The sequence below is a fragment of the Lissotriton vulgaris genome, unplaced genomic scaffold (assembly GCF_964263255.1).
Source record: "Lissotriton vulgaris unplaced genomic scaffold, aLisVul1.2 SCAFFOLD_784, whole genome shotgun sequence".
NCBI classification, from domain to species: Eukaryota; Metazoa; Chordata; class Amphibia; order Caudata; family Salamandridae; genus Lissotriton; species Lissotriton vulgaris.
Window position 1 is genome coordinate 611,748 of NW_028244872.1, and position 21,340 is coordinate 633,087.

Here is a 21,340-nt window from a genome sequence, read left to right on the forward strand (position 1 = left end):
TGCCTGCGCCACCCCTCTGAGGAGCTTCGGTCAGATGGTCTCAGCTCAGTATGGCTGCAAGAGCACGACTGCCTGCGCCACCCCTCTGAAGAGCTTCGGTCAGATGGTCTCAGCTCAGTATGGCTGTAGGAGCACGACTGCCTGTGCCACCCCTCTGAAGAGCTCCGGTCAGATGGTCTCAGCTCAGTATAGCTGCAAGAGCATGACTGCCTGCGCCACCCCTCTGAAGAGCTTCGGTCAGATGGTCTCAGCTCAGTATGGCTGTAGGAGCACGACTGCCTGCGCCACCCCTCTGAAGAGCTTCGGTCAGATGGTCTCAGCTCAGTATGGCTGTAGGAGCACGACTGCCTGCGCCACCCCTCTGAAGAGCTTCGGTCAGATGGTCTCAGCTCAGTATGGCTGCAGGAGCACGACTGCCTGCGCCACCCCTCTGAAGAGCTTCGGTCAGATGGTCTCAGCTCAGTATGGCTGCAAGAGCACGACTGCCTGCGCCACCCCTCTGAAGAGCTTCGGTCAGATGGTCTCAGCTCAGTATGGCTGTAGGAGCACGACTGCCTGTGCCACCCCTCTGAAGAGCTCCGGTCAGATGGTCTCAGCTCAGTATAGCTGCAAGAGCATGACTGCCTGCTCCACCCCTCTGAAGAGCTTCGGTCAGATGGTCTCAGCTCAGTATGGCTGTAGGAGCACGACTGCCTGCGCCACCCCTCTGAAGAGCTTCGGTCAGATGGTCTCAGCTCAGTATGGCTGCAGGAGCACGACTGCCTGCGCCACCCCTCTGAAGAGCTCCGGTCAGATGGTCTCAGCTCAGTATGGCTGCAGGAGCACGACTGCCTGCGCCACCCCTCTGAAGAGCTCCGGTCAGATGGTCTCAGCTCAGTATGGCTGTAGGAGCACGACTGCCTGTGCCACCCCTCTGAAGAGCTTCGGTCAGATGGTCTCAGCTCAGTATGGCTGTAGGAGCACGACTGCCTGTGCCACCCCTCTGAAGAGCTCCGGTCAGATGGTCTCAGCTCAGTATAGCTGCAAGAGCATGACTGCCTGCGCCACCCCTCTGAAGAGCTTCGGTCAGATGGTCTCAGCTCAGTATGGCTGTAGGAGCACGACTGCCTGCGCCACCCCTCTGAGGAGCTTCGGTCAGATGGTCTCAGCTCAGTATAGCTGCAAGAGCATGACTGCCTGCGCCACCCCTCTGAAGAGCTTCGGTCAGATGGTCTCAGCTCAGTATAGCTGCAAGAGCATGACTGCCTGCGCCACCCCTCTGAAGAGCTTCGGTCAGATGGTCTCAGCTCAGTATGGCTGTAGGAGCACGACTGCCTGCGCCACCCCTCTGAAGAGCTCCGGTCAGATGGTCTCAGCTCAGTATGGCTGTAGGAGCACGACTGCCTGTGCCACCCCTCTGAAGAGCTTTGGTCAGATGGTCTCAGCTCAGTATAGCTGCAAGAGCATGACTGCCTGCGCCACCCCTCTGAAGAGCTCCGGTCAGATGGTCTCAGCTCAGTATAGCTGCAAGAGCACGACTGCCTGCGCCACCCCTCTGAAGAGCTTCGGTCAGATGGTCTCAGCTCAGTATGGCTGTAGGAGCACGACTGCCTGCGCCACCCCTCTGAAGAGCTTCGGTCAGATGGTCTCAGCTCAGTATGGCTGTAGGAGCACGACTGCCTGCGCCACCCCTCTGAAGAGCTTTGATCAGATGGTCTCAGCTCAGTATGGCTGTAGGAGCACGACTGCCTGTGCCACCCCTCTGAAGAGCTCCGGTCAGATGGTCTCAGCTCAGTATAGCTGCAAGAGCATGACTGCCTGCGCCACCCCTCTGAAGAGCTTCGGTCAGATGGTCTCAGCTCAGTATGGCTGCAAGAGCATGACTGCCTGTGCCACCCCTCCGAAGAGCTTCGGTCAGATGGTCTCAGCTCAGTATGGCTGTAGGAGCACGACTGCCTGCGCCACCCCTCTGAAGAGCTTCGGTCAGATGGTCTCAGCTCAGTATGGCTGCAGGAGCACGACTGCCTGCGCCACCCCTCTGAAGAGCTTCGGTCAGATGGTCTCAGCTCAGTATGGCTGCAAGAGCACGACTGCCTGCGCCACCCCTCTGAAGAGCTCCGGTCAGATGGTCTCAGCTCAGTATGGCTGCAAGAGCACGACTGCCTGCGCCACCCCTCTGAAGAGCTCCGGTCAGATGGTCTCAGCTCAGTATAGCTGCAAGAGCACGACTGCCTGCGCCACCCCTCTGAAGAGCTCCGGTCAGATGGTCTCAGCTCAGTATAGCTGCAAGAGCATGACTGCCTGCGCCACCCCTCTGAAGAGCTTCGGTCAGATGGTCTCAGCTCAGTATGGCTGTAGGAGCACGACTGCCTGCGCCACCCCTCTGAAGAGCTTCGGTCAGATGGTCTCAGCTCAGTATGGCTGCAGGAGCACGACTGCCTGCGCCACCCCTCTGAAGAGCTCCGGTCAGATGGTCTCAGCTCAGTATGGCTGTAGGAGCACGACTGCCTGCGCCACCCCTCTGAAGAGCTTCGGTCAGATGGTCTCAGCTCAGTATGGCTGCAGGAGCACGACTGCCTGCGCCACCCCTCTGAAGAGCTTCGGTCAGATGGTCTCAGCTCAGTATGGCTGTAGGAGCACGACTGCCTGTGCCACCCCTCTGAAGAGCTTCGGTCAGATGGTCTCAGCTCAGTATGGCTGCAGGAGCACGACTGCCTGCGCCACCCCTCTGAAGAGCTCCGGTCAGATGGTCTCAGCTCAGTATGGCTGTAGGAGCACGACTGCCTGCGCCACCCCTCTGAAGAGCTTCGATCAGATGGTCTCAGCTCAGTATGGCTGTAGGAGCACGACTGCCTGTGCCACCCCTCTGAAGAGCTCCGGTCAGATGGTCTCAGCTCAGTATAGCTGCAAGAGCATGACTGCCTGCGCCACCCCTCTGAAGAGCTTCGGTCAGATGGTCTCAGCTCAGTATGGCTGTAGGAGCACGACTGCCTGCGCCACCCCTCTGAAGAGCTTCGGTCAGATGGTCTCAGCTCAGTATAGCTGCAAGAGCATGACTGCCTGCGCCACCCCTCTGAAGAGCTTCGGTCAGATGGTCTCAGCTCAGTATGGCTGCAGGAGCACGACTGCCTGCGCCACCCCTCTGAAGAGCTTCGGTCAGATGGTCTCAGCTCAGTATGGCTGCAAGAGCACGACTGCCTGCGCCACCCCTCTGAAGAGCTCCGGTCAGATGGTCTCAGCTCAGTATGGCTGCAAGAGCACGACTGCCTGCGCCACCCCTCTGAAGAGCTTCGGTCAGATGGTCTCAGCTCAGTATGGCTGTAGGAGCACGACTGCCTGCGCCACCCCTCTGAAGAGCTTCGGTCAGATGGTCTCAGCTCAGTATGGCTGCAAGAGCACGACTGCCTGCGCCACCCCTCTGAAGAGCTCCGGTCAGATGGTCTCAGCTCAGTATAGCTGCAAGAGCACGACTGCCTGCGCCACCCCTCTGAAGAGCTCCGGTCAGATGGTCTCAGCTCAGTATGGCTGTAGGAGCACGACTGCCTGCGCCACCCCTCTGAAGAGCTCCGGTCAGATGGTCTCAGCTCAGTATAGCTGCAAGAGCATGACTGCCTGCGCCACCCCTCTGAAGAGCTCCGGTCAGATGGTCTCAGCTCAGTATGGCTGTAGGAGCACGACTGCCTGCGCCACCCCTCTGAAGAGCTTCGGTCAGATGGTCTCAGCTCAGTATGGCTGTAGGAGCACGACTGCCTGTGCCACCCCTCTGAAGAGCTTTGGTCAGTTGGTCTCAGCTCAGTATAGCTGCAAGAGCATGACTGCCTGCGCCACCCCTCTGAAGAGCTCCGGTCAGATGGTCTCAGCTCAGTATGGCTGTAGGAGCACGACTGCCTGCGCCACCCCTCTGAAGAGCTTCGGTCAGATGGTCTCAGCTCAGTATGGCTGTAGGAGCACGACTGCCTGTGCCACCCCTCTGAAGAGCTTTGGTCAGATGGTCTCAGCTCAGTATAGCTGCAAGAGCACGACTGCCTGTGCCACCCCTCTGAAGAGCTCCGGTCAGATGGTCTCAGCTCAGTATGGCTGCAGGAGCACGACTGCCTGCGCCACCCCTCTGAAGAGCTTCGGTCAGATGGTCTTAGCTCAGTATGGCTGTAGGAGCACGACTGCCTGTGCCACCCCTCTGAAGAGCTCCGGTCAGATGGTCTCAGCTCAGTATAGCTGCAAGAGCATGACTGCCTGCTCCACCCCTCTGAAGAGCTTCGGTCAGATGGTCTCAGCTCAGTATGGCTGTAGGAGCACGACTGCCTGCGCCACCCCTCTGAAGAGCTTCGGTCAGATGGTCTCAGCTCAGTATGGCTGCAGGAGCACGACTGCCTGCGCCACCCCTCTGAAGAGCTCCGGTCAGATGGTCTCAGCTCAGTATGGCTGCAGGAGCACGACTGCCTGCGCCACCCCTCTGAAGAGCTCCGGTCAGATGGTCTCAGCTCAGTATAGCTGCAAGAGCACGACTGCCTGCGCCACCCCTCTGAAGAGCTCCGGTCAGATGGTCTCAGCTCAGTATGGCTGTAGGAGCACGACTGCCTGCGCCACCCCTCTGAAGAGCTCCGGTCAGATGGTCTCAGCTCAGTATGGCTGTAGGAGCACGACTGCCTGCGCCACCCCTCTGAAGAGCTTCGGTCAGATGGTCTCAGCTCAGTATGGCTGTAGGAGCACGACTGCCTGCGCCACCCCTCTGAAGAGCTTCGGTCAGATGGTCTCAGCTCAGTATAGCTGCAAGAGCATGACTGCCTGCGCCACCCCTCTGAAGAGCTTCGGTCAGATGGTCTCAGCTCAGTATGGCTGTAGGAGCACGACTGCCTGCGCCACCCCTCTGAGGAGCTTCGGTCAGATGGTCTCAGCTCAGTATAGCTGCAAGAGCATGACTGCCTGCGCCACCCCTCTGAAGAGCTTCGGTCAGATGGTCTCAGCTCAGTATGGCTGTAGGAGCACGACTGCCTGCGCCACCCCTCTGAAGAGCTTCGGTCAGATGGTCTCAGCTCAGTATGGCTGCAAGAGCACGACTGCCTGCGCCACCCCTCTGAAGAGCTTCGGTCAGATGGTCTCAGCTCAGTATGGCTGTAGGAGCACGACTGCCTGCGCCACCCCTCTGAAGAGCTTCGATCAGATGGTCTCAGCTCAGTATGGCTGTAGGAGCACGACTGCCTGTGCCACCCCTCTGAAGAGCTCCGGTCAGATGGTCTCAGCTCAGTATGGCTGCAGGAGCACGACTGCCTGCGCCACCCCTCTGAAGAGCTTCGGTCAGATGGTCTCAGCTCAGTATGGCTGTAGGAGCACGACTGCCTGCGCCACCCCTCTGAAGAGCTTCGGTCAGATGGTCTCAGCTCAGTATAGCTGCAAGAGCATGACTGCCTGCGCCACCCCTCTGAAGAGCTCCGGTCAGATGGTCTCAGCTCAGTATGGCTGCAGGAGCACGACTGCCTGCGCCACCCCTCTGAAGAGCTTCGGTCAGATGGTCTCAGCTCAGTATGGCTGTAGGAGCACGACTGCCTGTGCCACCCCTCTGAAGAGCTTCGGTCAGATGGTCTCAGCTCAGTATGGCTGCAGGAGCACGACTGCCTGCGCCACCCCTCTGAAGAGCTCCGGTCAGATGGTCTCAGCTCAGTATGGCTGTAGGAGCACGACTGCCTGCGCCACCCCTCTGAAGAGCTTCGATCAGATGGTCTCAGCTCAGTATGGCTGTAGGAGCACGACTGCCTGTGCCACCCCTCTGAAGAGCTCCGGTCAGATGGTCTCATCTCAGTATAGCTGCAAGAGCATGACTGCCTGCGCCACCCCTCTGAAGAGCTTCGGTCAGATGGTCTCAGCTCAGTATGGCTGTAGGAGCACGACTGCCTGCGCCACCCCTCTGAAGAGCTTCGGTCAGATGGTCTCAGCTCAGTATAGCTGCAAGAGCATGACTGCCTGTGCCACCCCTCTGAAGAGCTTCGGTCAGATGGTCTCAGCTCAGTATGGCTGCAGGAGCACGACTGCCTGCGCCACCCCTCTGAAGAGCTTCGGTCAGATGGTCTCAGCTCAGTATGGCTGCAAGAGCACGACTGCCTGCGCCACCCCTCTGAAGAGCTCCGGTCAGATGGTCTCAGCTCAGTATGGCTGCAAGAGCACGACTGCCTGCGCCACCCCTCTGAAGAGCTTCGGTCAGATGGTCTCAGCTCAGTATGGCTGTAGGAGCACGACTGCCTGCGCCACCCCTCTGAAGAGCTTCGGTCAGATGGTCTCAGCTCAGTATGGCTGCAAGAGCACGACTGCCTGCGCCACCCCTCTGAAGAGCTCCGGTCAGATGGTCTCAGCTCAGTATAGCTGCAAGAGCACGACTGCCTGCGCCACCCCTCTGAAGAGCTCCGGTCAGATGGTCTCAGCTCAGTATGGCTGTAGGAGCACGACTGCCTGTGCCACCCCTCTGAAGAGCTCCGGTCAGATGGTCTCAGCTCAGTATAGCTGCAAGAGCATGACTGCCTGCGCCACCCCTCTGAAGAGCTCCGGTCAGATGGTCTCAGCTCAGTATGGCTGTAGGAGCACGACTGCCTGCGCCACCCCTCTGAAGAGCTTCGGTCAGATGGTCTCAGCTCAGTATGGCTGTAGGAGCACGACTGCCTGTGCCACCCCTCTGAAGAGCTTTGGTCAGTTGGTCTCAGCTCAGTATAGCTGCAAGAGCATGACTGCCTGCGCCACCCCTCTGAAGAGCTCCGGTCAGATGGTCTCAGCTCAGTATGGCTGTAGGAGCACGACTGCCTGCGCCACCCCTCTGAAGAGCTTCGGTCAGATGGTCTCAGCTCAGTATGGCTGTAGGAGCACGACTGCCTGTGCCACCCCTCTGAAGAGCTTTGGTCAGATGGTCTCAGCTCAGTATAGCTGCAAGAGCACGACTGCCTGTGCCACCCCTCTGAAGAGCTCCGGTCAGATGGTCTCAGCTCAGTATGGCTGCAGGAGCACGACTGCCTGCGCCACCCCTCTGAAGAGCTTCGGTCAGATGGTCTTAGCTCAGTATGGCTGTAGGAGCACGACTGCCTGTGCCACCCCTCTGAAGAGCTCCGGTCAGATGGTCTCAGCTCAGTATAGCTGCAAGAGCATGACTGCCTGCTCCACCCCTCTGAAGAGCTTCGGTCAGATGGTCTCAGCTCAGTATGGCTGTAGGAGCACGACTGCCTGCGCCACCCCTCTGAAGAGCTTCGGTCAGATGGTCTCAGCTCAGTATGGCTGCAGGAGCACGACTGCCTGCGCCACCCCTCTGAAGAGCTCCGGTCAGATGGTCTCAGCTCAGTATGGCTGCAGGAGCACGACTGCCTGCGCCACCCCTCTGAAGAGCTCCGGTCAGATGGTCTCAGCTCAGTATAGCTGCAAGAGCACGACTGCCTGCGCCACCCCTCTGAAGAGCTCCGGTCAGATGGTCTCAGCTCAGTATGGCTGTAGGAGCACGACTGCCTGCGCCACCCCTCTGAAGAGCTCCGGTCAGATGGTCTCAGCTCAGTATGGCTGTAGGAGCACGACTGCCTGCGCCACCCCTCTGAAGAGCTTCGGTCAGATGGTCTCAGCTCAGTATGGCTGTAGGAGCACGACTGCCTGCGCCACCCCTCTGAAGAGCTTCGGTCAGATGGTCTCAGCTCAGTATAGCTGCAAGAGCATGACTGCCTGCGCCACCCCTCTGAAGAGCTTCGGTCAGATGGTCTCAGCTCAGTATGGCTGTAGGAGCACGACTGCCTGCGCCACCCCTCTGAGGAGCTTCGGTCAGATGGTCTCAGCTCAGTATAGCTGCAAGAGCATGACTGCCTGCGCCACCCCTCTGAAGAGCTTCGGTCAGATGGTCTCAGCTCAGTATGGCTGTAGGAGCACGACTGCCTGCGCCACCCCTCTGAAGAGCTTCGGTCAGATGGTCTCAGCTCAGTATGGCTGCAAGAGCACGACTGCCTGCGCCACCCCTCTGAAGAGCTTCGGTCAGATGGTCTCAGCTCAGTATGGCTGTAGGAGCACGACTGCCTGCGCCACCCCTCTGAAGAGCTTCGATCAGATGGTCTCAGCTCAGTATGGCTGTAGGAGCACGACTGCCTGTGCCACCCCTCTGAAGAGCTCCGGTCAGATGGTCTCAGCTCAGTATGGCTGCAGGAGCACGACTGCCTGCGCCACCCCTCTGAAGAGCTTCGGTCAGATGGTCTCAGCTCAGTATGGCTGTAGGAGCACGACTGCCTGCGCCACCCCTCTGAAGAGCTTCGGTCAGATGGTCTCAGCTCAGTATGGCTGTAGGAGCACGACTGCCTGCGCCACCCCTCTGAAGAGCTCCGGTCAGATGGTCTCAGCTCAGTATGGCTGTAGGAGCACGACTGCCTGCGCCACCCCTCTGAAGAGCTCCGGTCAGATGGTCTCAGCTCAGTATGGCTGTAGGAGCACGACTGCCTGCGCCACCCCTCTGAAGAGCTCCGGTCAGATGGTCTCAGCTCAGTATGGCTGCAGGAGCACGACTGCCTGCGCCACCCCTCTGAAGAGCTCCGGTCAGATGGTCTCAGCTCAGTATGGCTGTAGGAGCACGACTGCCTGCGCCACCCCTCTGAAGAGCTTCGGTCAGATGGTCTCAGCTCAGTATGGCTGCAAGAGCATGACTGCCTGCGCCACCCCTCTGAAGAGCTCCGGTCAGATGGTCTCAGCTCAGTATGGCTGTAGGAGCATGACTGCCTGCGCCACCCCTCTGAAGAGCTTCGGTCAGATGGTCTCAGCTCAGTATAGCTGCAAGAGCATGACTGCCTGCGCCACCCCTCTGAAGAGCTCCGGTCAGATGGTCTCAGCTCAGTATGGCTGTAGGAGCACGACTGCCTGCGCCACCCCTCTGAAGAGCTTCGGTCAGATGGTCTCAGCTCAGTATGGCTGTAGGAGCACGACTGCCTGCGCCACCCCTCTGAAGAGCTCCGGTCAGATGGTCTCAGCTCAGTATAGCTGCAAGAGCACGACTGCCTGCGCCACCCCTCTGAAGAGCTCCGGTCAGATGGTCTCAGCTCAGTATGGCTGTAGGAGCACGACTGCCTGCGCCACCCCTCTGAAGAGCTTCGGTCAGATGGTCTCAGCTCAGTATGGCTGTAGGAGCATGACTGCCTGTGCCACCCCTCTGAAGAGCTCCGGTCAGATAGTCTCAGCTCAGTATGGCTGTAGGAGCACGACTGCCTGCGCCACCCCTCTGAAGAGCTTCGGTCAGATGGTCTCAGCTCAGTATGGCTGTAGGAGCACGACTGCCTGTGCCACCCCTCTGAAGAGCTCCGGTCAGATGGTCTCAGCTCAGTATAGCTGCAAGAGCATGACTGCCTGCGCCACCCCTCTGAAGAGCTTCGGTCAGATGGTCTCAGCTCAGTATGGCTGCAAGAGCACGACTGCCTGCGCCACCCCTCTGAAGAGCTTCGGTCAGATGGTCTCAGCTCAGTATGGCTGTAGGAGCACGACTGCCTGTGCCACCCCTCTGAAGAGCTCCGGTCAGATGGTCTCAGCTCAGTATGGCTGTAGGAGCACGACTGCCTGCGCCACCCCTCTGAAGAGCTTCGGTCAGATGGTCTCAGCTCAGTATGGCTGTAGGAGCACGACTGCCTGCGCCACCCCTCTGAAGAGCTTCGGTCAGATGGTCTCAGCTCAGTATGGCTGTAGGAGCACGACTGCCTGTGCCACCCCTCTGAAGAGCTCCGGTCAGATGGTCTCAGCTCAGTATAGCTGCAAGAGCACGACTGCCTGCGCCACCCCTCTGAAGAGCTTCGGTCAGATGGTCTCAGCTCAGTATGGCTGTAGGAGCACGACTGCCTGCGCCACCCCTCTGAAGAGCTTCGATCAGATGGTCTCAGCTCAGTATGGCTGTAGGAGCACGACTGCCTGCGCCACCCCTCTGAAGAGCTCCGGTCAGATGGTCTCAGCTCAGTATGGCTGCAGGAGCACGACTGCCTGCGCCACACCTCTGAAGAGCTCCGGTCAGATGGTCTCAGCTCAGTATAGCTGCAAGAGCACGACTGCCTGCGCCACCCCTCTGAAGAGCTCCGGTCAGATGGTCTCAGCTCAGTATGGCTGCAGGAGCACGACTGCCTGTGCCACCCCTCTGAAGAGCTTCGGTCAGATGGTCTCAGCTCAGTATGGCTGTAGGAGCACGACTGCCTGTGCCACCCCTCTGAAGAGCTCCGGTCAGATGGTCTCAGCTCAGTATAGCTGCAAGAGCACGACTGCCTGCGCCACCCCTCTGAAGAGCTCCGGTCAGATGGTCTCAGCTCAGTATGGCTGCAGGAGCACGACTGCCTGCGCCACCCCTCTGAAGAGCTCCGGTCAGATGGTCTCAGCTCAGTATGGCTGTAGGAGCACGACTGCCTGTGCCACCCCTCTGAAGAGCTTCGGTCAGATGGTCTCAGCTCAGTATGGCTGTAGGAGCACGACTGCCTGTGCCACCCCTCTGAAGAGCTCCGGTCAGATGGTCTCAGCTCAGTATGGCTGCAAGAGCACGACTGCCTGCGCCACCCCTCTGAAGAGCTTCGGTCAGAGTGGTCTCAGCTCAGTATAGCTGCAAGAGCATGACTGCCTGCGCCACCCCTCTGAAGAGCTTCGGTCAGATGGTCTCAGCTCAGTATGGCTGTAGGAGCACGACTGCCTGCGCCACCCCTCTGAAGAGCTTCGGTCAGATAGTCTCAGCTCAGTATAGCTGCAAGAGCACGACTGCCTGTGCCACCCCTCTGAAGAGCTTCGGTCAGATGGTCTCAGCTCAGTATGGCTGCAAGAGCACGACTGCCTGCGCCACCCCTCTGAAGAGCTTCGGTCAGATGGTCTCAGCTCAGTATGGCTGTAGGAGCACGACTGCCTGCGCCACCCCTCTGAAGAGCTCCGGTCAGATGGTCTCAGCTCAGTATGGCTGCAAGAGCACGACTGCCTGCGCCACCCCTCTGAAGAGCTTCGGTCAGAGTGGTCTCAGCTCAGTATAGCTGCAAGAGCATGACTGCCTGCGCCACCCCTCTGAAGAGCTTCGGTCAGATGGTCTCAGCTCAGTATGGCTGCAAGAGCACGACTGCCTGCGCCACCCCTCTGAAGAGCTTCGGTCAGAGAGGTGTACCTGCCATCCTTGCAAAAGACGTATGAAGACTGCATGCAGCACTGAAGAGGCGAAGCTCGAGCACGTGACAGCAAGGAGTCTCCTACTGCTGCAGCTTAGAGGCATTACAGCCGAGGTCCATGTTGTTGCCTCACATCCTTCTGTTGTGGGCTGGGTCCCACGTGGGACAGAGAGGACTGGAGTACCCACTGGAGTACCCACTGATGCTCTGCATCCTGACTTGGCTGATTGATTGCCAGCAGCAAGGAGGATGCAGGTTGCCCAGAGTGAGTGAAGGCTGCTGTGGCATCAGTGTTTTTCTGTAGTTAAGCTAACCTACTGTGGCTGCTATTACTAAATAACATGAATGCTTCAATCATTCGGACCTGCCTGCACCCCCTTGTCTTTCTTGCCGTTCTTAATGATTAGTTATGGTCGGATTTATTTGAACCCTTCTCCATAGGCAATATATTTATTTATTTAATGCATTTTTGTAGAGCGCAGACTTTACCCAAAAGTGTCAGAGCGCTTCACAATAGAACCAAGTACGTTACATGAGGAGAATTTTACGTAATTACAAGTTATAGATACAAACGAGAAAGAAGAAAAAGTAAAATGAAACAATGGATGGCAGTCACAGACAAAAACAAAAAAACTCATTAGGATGAAGATCGTGCAGGCATAGATCACAAATTTACAATATTGAAAAAACTTCCTTAAGGGACATGAAAAGGGATGTGTTAGTTCTGGAAGTGTCTGTGGAAGAGAAGAGTTTTCAAGTCAGTTTTGAAGGTCCGGGTAGAGGTGGTTGTACGGAGTAGTGGAGTAAGCGAGTTCCAGATTCTAACCGCATTACCTGAGAAGGATTGAGCTATCGATCTTTCCCTTATGAAGGGCGGGATTCAAGCAGTACATTTTCGGCATTACGAGACGGTCAAGAGCTTTCAGAGATTTTAATATTTTTCGCCAAGGTATCAAGGGGAGGAAGTGTGTAAGGCTTTGTGTGAGATACAGGCAGTCTTGTAGATTGATCTTGCCTCAATGGGAAGCCATTGAAGAGAAGACAAAATGGGTGTGATGTTGTCACTTCCTTTGGCCCCAAAGACAAAACGAGCCGCTGAATGGAGAACGGATTTAATAGGGGAAAAGTGGGATTTGGGGAGGCCAGCAAGAAGAGAATTGCAATAGTCTAATCTAGAGAGAACCAGAGAATGGACCAAGGTTTTTAGTTCTTGTTCAGGAAAGAATACAAACTGTTTTACACTAACGGTTTGAAACAAGAGGCTTCATCCTCACACCGAATTTACAAGACCAGCTGCTCCACTCGAGGTCAAGCAAGAGGAGGGGGGGTGAAGGAGAGGGGAAAACATGCAGCCAACAAGCAGCAGGCTTGCATGAAAAAAATAAGTTCCACACAAAGTGGATGAACACTGCACTTCAGTTATGGGAACTGATAAGAGCCCCTATTAAGGTTTTAAGATATATTTAATAAAATAGATTTCGCAGGCAAAACCTAAAAATTGGAAAGGCCTAGCCTAATTCATGCTTTTTTTTTTTTACACAGGCCAATCACTTCTATTTTTGAATGATTACAATTTAATAATGTACGTGAATTCCTCTCTATTGTCATAATTCACTGGTAGCCCAAATTCGCATCCAATAAAGTAACAGCTTAAGTTGTTTTCATTAGTAGCCAAGGTGCACGAATTACAATGGCCCCATAATTCAGCACCTTATTATAGCGTCGTACCCCTTTCTCACATCTTATAGATTCCCTTCGCTGGAAGGATAGGGGACCAAGATGCCTTCTTTGCAAACCTGAGAACTGCCCGCTCTATAATATCACATGTGCGCTTTTGGAGATCTGTGAAGTCCAGGAACTGGAATCAGCCAAGCGGATCCCTAAGAATTCATATCCCCGCACCTGTTCCAATACTTCCCTACCTAAATGTACAGTGCCTTCACCCTTTTCTTCCTAGAAGAAGTCATCTGCTTAGATACAATCTTCAAAATTGTAAACAAACTCATACGGTAACCAACCAAATGCAAAACTACATGGAGATTTGTCTTTACAATGAAACTCATATTTTGCTTGTTACAATATGGGAGGATTACAGTATTCTAGGGGAAAACACGCAAACATGAGGTTGCGTAGTCGCCTGGATGGTAGTGATCGCTCTGCGATGAAGGACAATATTGAAAGGAGGTGAATTTGTGGTCATTGACTAAACTTCAATCCACAGACACCCAAAGAGAGGAAACATAACATGACTTTCTTGCTAACACAACTACACGGTTAAGCCCCTGTCGGCCTGCTGGGAAGCATACAAGGCCGCTAATAGAGAGGCAGTCGTCTCATAGCGGAAACCTGAAAAAAGCCAACAAACAGATCTAGAACCTAAAGCACACAAAGCCGAAGTCAACCTTGGAAATGAAAATAGCATAGGAAATGCAGATACTTAAGGTGCCTTGGCTGAACAACAACAATATGGCTGGCATCCCAAAGTAGACTTTATGATCAAGGGAATAAAACAAGTTAATGATTACACTGGTTGAGCTGCAGACAGGAGGCGTCCAGGCATTCCAGACTGCAATAAAACATTATCACTCTTCCCAAACAGAAGAGTGTTTAATAACAAGTTAAATAGCCCTAGTCTAACTGTTCCAGAGGAAACCCTGATCAGATGGTTATCACAGATGCTAAGGTCTGTTCCTATGCAGATGCCCTTTTGACATCCCTCAGTAAGCCAGACCTGTCCAAACCTAGGATCACACACACTGTAAACTGAGTGAGAGAATGATCCAGATTGAGAGTAAACTGGGAAAGACTAGATTATCCCCTCTCAGTCTGAAAGATAATGGAATGACATGATCTATTCTAGCAGGTAAACAAACAAACAAATGGTGTTCTAAATCCCTTGGCATTCAGATTGGCAAAAATGAAGGATTACTCCAGCTAGAAATTCTGCAACCGCACGCTTGAGCTCATAGAATACGATTTACTCCACTGGTTTACACTTCCAGGCTCTATATAAAGAAGAATTTTGCTTATTGAAATAATGCTCCCCAAACTTATATATAAACTGCTATAAAGCAGCACACCTGTTGGTTATAAACAGCTGGCTATACGGTTCCACTATGGACCTGCCATTTAGAATTGAACTCCGCAATATATCCCAAACACACTACAAGTTAAGAGTCAAACTCTCTATACAAATCACCGCTGCGACCAAGGTGGTGCTAGCTTCATGGAAAGCCGCAGTTACCCAAAGGTCTATCAGTTATGGCAGGGTAACCAGTTCCTGGTATCGGCATTAATCGGCTTCAAAGGTGACCTCACTTTGGCATTGAGACACTAAGGAACACAGCGGTAGCCAAAGTATTGAAATCATTTGAGGAGTCATGAGGAAAACGTACTCTGGAGAAGTCACAGTTCTTCTTATGTTTGCAATTAAAACATACTATGACGCCACACTGGACCAACAGAGCAAATTCGCGACTTCAGCTCCTTTGAAGTCAAACTATGTCCCAAATAGCCCCGCGGGCTCTAATATCCGCCCAATACAGATCTAAAATAACAAATACCCCAGACACCTTCGATAAACTGAAAGAGTGGAGGTTCGCATTAATCTCACCAGCTGCTCCACTTGAGGTCAAGTAAGAGAAGGGGGGTGAAGGAGAGGGGAAAACATGCAGCCAACAAGCAGCAGGCTTGTATTACAAAAAAAGTTCCACACAAAAGTGGATGAACACTGCACTTCAGTTATGGGAACTGATAAGAGCACCTTTTAAGATATATTTAATATATTAGATTTCTCAGGCGAAACCTAAAAATTGTAAAGGCCTAGCCTAATTCATGCTTTTATTTATTTATTATTATTTTTTTTTACACAGGCCAACCACTTCTCTTTTTGAATGACTGCAATTTAATAATGTAAGTGAGTTCCTCTCTATAGTCATAATTCACTGGTAGCCCAAATACGCACCTAATAAAGTAACGGCTACATATCAGCCGGCTCAGTGTAGGGTTTATATCAAGGTCCAATGTTAGTTGTACCAATGGCGTCCCCTCCCTAAACCAGTTAGGGCTCTGATGAAGTTGCTTTCATTGGTAGCCAGGGTGCACGAATTACAATGGCCCCATAATTCAGCACCTTATTATAGTGCCGTACCCCTTTCTCACATCTTATAGATTCCCTTCGCTGGAAGGATAGGGGACCAAGAAGCCTTCTTTGCAAACCAGAGAACTGCCCGCTCTATAATGTACCACATGTGTGCTTTTGGACATCTGTGAAGTCCAGGAACTGGAATCAGCCAAGTGGATCCCTAAGAATTCAGATCCCCTCACTCTTTCCAATACTTCTCTACCTAAATGTACAGGGCCCGTCACCCTTTTCATCCTATAATATGCTTAGATACAATGTTCAAAATTGTAAAGAAACTCACATGGTAAACAACCAAATGCAAAACTACATGGAGATTTGTCTTTACAATGAAACTCATATTTTGCTTGTTACAATATGGGAGGATTACAGCATTCTAGGGGAAAACACGCAAACATGAGCTTGCGTAGTCGTCTGGATGGTAGTGATCGCTCTGCGATGAAGGACAGTATTGAAAAGGAGGTGAATTTGTGGTCATTGGCTAAACTTCAATCCACAGACATCCAAAGAGAGGAAATATAACATTAATTTCTTGCTAACACAACAAGATGGTTAAGCCCCTGTCAGCCTGCTGGGAAGCATACAAGGCCGCTAATAGAGGGGCAGTCGTCTCATAGCTGAAACTTGGAAAAAGCCAACAAACAGATCTAAAACCTAAAGCACACAAAGCCGAAGTCAACCTTGGAAATAAAAATATGCTTAAGGTGCCATGGCTGAACAACAACAAGGCTGGCATCCCAAAGTAGACTTTATGATCAAGGGAATAAAACAAGTTAATGATTACACTGGTTGAGCTGCAGACAGGAGGCGTCCAGGCATTCCAGACTGCAATAAAAGAATTGTCACTCTTCCCAAACAGAAGAGTGTTTGATAACAAGTTAAATAGCCCTAGACTAACTGTTCCAGAGGAATCCCTGATCAGATGGTTATCACAGATGCTAAGGTCTGTTCCTATGCAGATGCCCTTTTGACATCCCTCAGTAAGCCAGACCTGTCCAAACCTAGGATCACACACACTGTAAACTGATTTGAGAGAATGATCCAGATTGAGAGTAAACTGGGAAAGACTAGATTATCCCCTCTCAGTCTGAAAGATAATGGAATGACATGATCTATTCTAGCAGGTAAACAAACAAACAAATGGTGTTCTAAATCCCTTGGCATTCAGATTGGCAAAAATGAAGGATTACTCCAGCTAGAAATTCTGCAACCCACGCTTGAGCTCATAGAATACGGTTTACTCCACTGGTTTACACTCCCAGACTCTATATGAAGAAGAATTTTGCTTATTGAAATAATGCTCCCCAAACTTATATATAAACTGCTATAAAGCAGCAAACCTGCTGGTTATAAACAGTTGGCTATACGATTCCACTATGTAAATGTAGTGTATTTTGGGTGAGAAGTATGTTTCATTTTGTTCCGCACGGTTTAAGGTGTAAGAAGGGAAGTGAGGGGCTTATGATCGCTTGTTTTGACTACTTGGCACAGTAACTTTTACACAGGAGGTGAGATTCTTTCTCCACCTGACACTTCACTTGCGGGTTATTTGTCTTCACTATTTCCGCAGTTGTGTTTGTTAAGTGGTTTGATCTTGGTATAGTGCACGTTGGTGTCATTTTCAGGCATGGGGCGGTCACCTACCTGTGTCGGCATTGCTCACTCTGTATATATAGGGGTAGAAGTAATATTGTAATGATATTTTTGTTTGCAGTAATATATGTAACCCTGTCCTGAAGAGGCCAAAGAAGATAAGGCTGAAACGTAGTCGCGTTGACACTCATGTGGAGGAATCTTGCAAAAAATGTTGAATGTTTCGAATTACGGTGTGCTACATTAGAGCTAGGCTTATCGAGTGAATAGCCATTTAGTGTTGCACTGGTTAGATTTCCCCAGAGTGGTTCCCTTAGAAATATAGGGAGGACACTTGTATGTCTAATTTGTGTAGGGTTATTGTTAAGTGTTATATTGTTTATTCGTTTATTGTAATGTACAAATAATTGTGATTTGTGTTTTCAATTCCACTGCTGATAGGCGCTAGTGCCTTTTGTGTATGTAAGATTGTGATATATTCATGATGAACAATGGTAATTACTGAGAGAGTAATTAAATATAGTGTACTCATTTAAAGTATTCTGTATTGTTTCCTTTGATACCAATTTTTGTTTGTATAACAGTACGTCCCTTACCCAGGTATTAGAGAGTCATTTGGGTATATCCCTGTTGTTTATGCATGTAGTCAAAACATCAACTGGGATATGACACTGTTCCGCATGATGTACTAGTCATGGGCTGATTCTGAGAATTTGACACAGACGTAGGAGATAGTTAAATCAGATACACAGGTTGTTTGTACATTTAAACAATGGAAGTGCTTCTGGTTCTTATACACCGTTCATGTACTTGCGGTGGTACAAGGCCAATATGTGTTTCATGTATTGCTCCAACAACATGTGGGTGTGTCCCATAGCATAAAAGTCTCCCTTAACAGTGGACAAATCTTTAAGCCTGGGGAACTGTATGTAGCTGTCAATGTGTCCCAGCCTTGCAGAGAGCACATCACATAGCACCAAATAGAACATTGGTTGCAAAATCTCATCAGATATAGCCACTGTGTATTAAAAGATCAAGTAGCCATGAAGTACAGTGTGGCCATCACTTTCACAGTTGGTGTCAGAGCAGTGGGATAGCTTCTACAAGGACGCAAGTCAGCCTCCAAGTGAGCACATAGACCCAAAATTGATAGCCTATTGAGATGGAATTTCTTGATGATGTCTATTTCTTCCACTGTCATCAGGTCTGGAAATGGCTGGTAGACAGAAGGTGGTCCTAATATACAGATTTACTCTTTGAAGGATACAGACAACAATATTGTTACGTTTTCTGCAGTGAATTAGTGGAGAAGTGTGGCTCACTGGTTAGAGCGGCAGGCTCTGAAGCAGAGATCAGGCCCAGGACCAGGGTTCAAGTCCCGACGCGGCAGGGTCTTGGGCTCAATGTCCGCGGACTCGATAATTCTCGCCTTGGTGCCTATTCTAATCATGGGGTCCCACGCTGCAACTCTGGGCAATAGCTTGCTTAATCTCCACAACGGCCCCTAAAACACTGGGATGCCTGGCTTCACCTTGGGGGTGCCCAGGAGGGGCACCTCACAGGGAGAGCCAGGAAGGGTTCCAAATTGTGTTATACAGCGCCGGGACGCCCCGTTGGGGCAGCTGTGTGCTTTACAAAATACACTACATTTACATGGACCTGCCATTTAGAATTGAACCCCGCAATATACCCCAAACACACTACATGTCAGGAGTCAAACTCCCTATACAAATCACCGCTGCGACCAAGGTGGTGCTAGCTTCATGGAAAGCCACAGTTACCCAGTTACCCAAAGGTCTATCAGTTATGGCAGGGTAACCAGTTCCTTCTGGTATCGGCATTAATCGGCTTCAAATGTGGCCTCACTTTGGCATCGAGACACTAAAGAACACAGCGGTAGCCAAAGTATTGAAATCATTTGAGGAGTCATGAGGAAAATGTACTCTGGAGAAGTCCCAGTTCTTCTTATATTTGCAATTAAGACATACTATGGCGCCACACTGGACCAACAGTTGTATGGCATTACAACGCGGGCTTTTACAACGCGTGCCATTACAACGCTGTTTTTGCAACGCAAGTTGTTACAGCGGCTTGCGCTGTAAGCGCTGGATAGTCGAATAGTTTAATTTTCTATTCCAACTCCAGCCCACGTTACAGTAGTGAAGGTGTTGGAATACAAAATTAAAGTATTCATTATTCATGCAGAGAAGGTCAAAGTACAGGCAAGACCAGAGGTCCTGCTGCAAACTCACCAGCTGCGCTGTAAGTCGCTCCCTGCGTCCTCGAGGTGGTCTCGGAATTGATTGTGTTTCGCTGCACCCCCATGGGATCCCCAGATACTTCCTTATCCTTCACCAAGATCTGCCATAGAGCTGGAAAAGAAAGTTGGGACCTTATTCACAATGTCACCATGCACACTCAGTTCACGGAAAACTTCTGCAGATTAATTAATACCTGCACATCATAAAGTACAGAAAAAACTCACTAATTTGTAAATCAACAACTTCAACAGGATCACAAGTTGGTAGAAAACAATTTACTTACCTGTAACAAAATGTTAGCAGATTGCAGCTATGCTGTTATACACAGAAGCCTGCAATCCCTGCATAAAAGCCAATCGCTACCTTCCTCATTACAGGCACTTGAAAAATCTCTTGTCTCCTGCAAAAAAGAAATGATGTAGTTGCTCAACAGTAATAAGTTAGTTGCAACTTCATAGTGTCTGCTGTGAGGGCCAGCAGTTAAGTTGGAAAGCAGAATTTCGACTGCAGTTTAAACAATGAAAACAAGAACTCGCGTTTCCTCCTTTTGTTCTCTTTTTTGCTTTAAATGAACTCTGATCACAGAAAGCAAATATTTATGCTAACAAGTGTATTTTCTGCCAGTTCTGAGACAGTACAGGACAATAGACCCAGGAATAAACGAGCAGTGTACTAGCTGCCCATGTGACCCTACTGGTTTCATCCATTTGGCTTGGGGTGTCCACCTCTCACAACCTACTGGAAGAAAGTATTCCACCTTATTAAAGAGATAGTCAAAACTATTATAGAAAGCACTCCCACACTCGCATTACTGGGATACACAAAAAACCTTCCACGACCGACTAGAAGGCTGATAAGAGTTCTTGTACGCCTAGCCAGGAAATGTCTGGCCCTCTGTTGGATGCAAGGCCGACCACCCGCGGCTATGGACTGACTGACAGATGCGGCTATCCCATGAACAGGCAGAACACTGCGCTGCATTGCAACTGCTCCAGTCCAGCTGGGATCCACTGAGGGCGGAGCTTCAGTCGAGACCTTCCAACGTGGCTATGCCATAGATGGACCCACCATCATAGAGCCTCATAGCCGGCACTTTTGACCTGCTCGGTTGAGGATGACTGACATATGAATAATGCTTGGCCCTACTCACTAGCTACTTGTCCTTCACTGTCTTGCCAAAATGTCATTATGTTAACACTGTACATTTGAGAATTCTCACTCTTCCATTTTCCTGCATGATGATTTTGCTCTTTACATTTGAATTCCTTCATATGCTTTTTATCTCCGACGTATGAAAAGAATGAAAAATTAAATAAAAAAAACTCTGTACCCATACTGATATACAGCTCAATTTGCAGCCTACAAGATAGAGTAGGTATTGTGAACTAACTTAAACCCAGTAGATATTTCTGACGTCATTCCATTTTGCCACATCGCATTGTCGCGCAGTGTATCTCAAGCTTTCCGTAACATGCCCATATTTACTTCTGAGGCAAGTTCAACTGACCAAATGACAGGACCTGAGGAGCCACATTCCTGCTCTGGGGTGCCCTCCATGCATGGTTAACAACTAGGGAATCTGTTTGTGTCTAATATTGTGCTACAGTCAATTCCATCAGAGGGGATTCCATGGCCTTCGCGCTGGTGCAACCGCAACAAGCGTGGCATCAGAGATCTCATGAATTTGTTGCCACTAGAACCTGGAATGGGACGGGCGGAAAAGGGTATGCAAAGCTCCCCGTCAACACACGGACAATTAATCTCTCTTTTAATGCCAATGCGGATAGGTGTCCACTAAAAATAGGTATTTCGCTTTTTCGCTTGTTGTGGCTAAATCTAGGGAAATTGTCCCCCACTGTGTGGAAATGTCTCCAGCAGTTTATTTGCATGGCTCCCAGATATTTCTGCTTAGGTTCTGCCACAACATTGTGTTATCCTGGAAGTTAATATGCTGTTAGGTATAGGTTACCCAATACATTACAAATCCAAATGACCTCTGAAAATTTGAGTGTGACTGGAGATTTCAGTGAGCTCTTCCACCACAGTTCATCCACCGAGCTGGATGCAAGTTGTTCAGCTCTGTCAAACTGTTGTAATGCAATGCTTCTCTCTAGGTCGGTTGCACCCTTCTAATAAGTTTACAATATGCCCCCACCATACCCAATGTGGAATGCACCCATCACAAGGGCCACCATTTGGACTTGATTTGTAAAGATTTACATTCTCAAACTTTATGTGTTCCACATGCACAAGCACTA

General features: G+C 51.2%; 1 protein-coding gene across 1 annotated transcript in view; it reads right to left on the minus strand.

The window, feature by feature from the left end:
- The window catches only part of LOC147666699 (uncharacterized), an 87,643-nt gene that overhangs the window by 54,384 nt on the left and 11,919 nt on the right, over positions 1-21,340 (minus strand). The window contains exon 2 of the mRNA XM_086948955.1: positions 19,074-19,193. Coding sequence (XP_086805081.1) covers positions 19,074-19,193 — 120 coding nt within the window. The remainder of the gene's footprint in view (positions 1-19,073; positions 19,194-21,340) is intronic.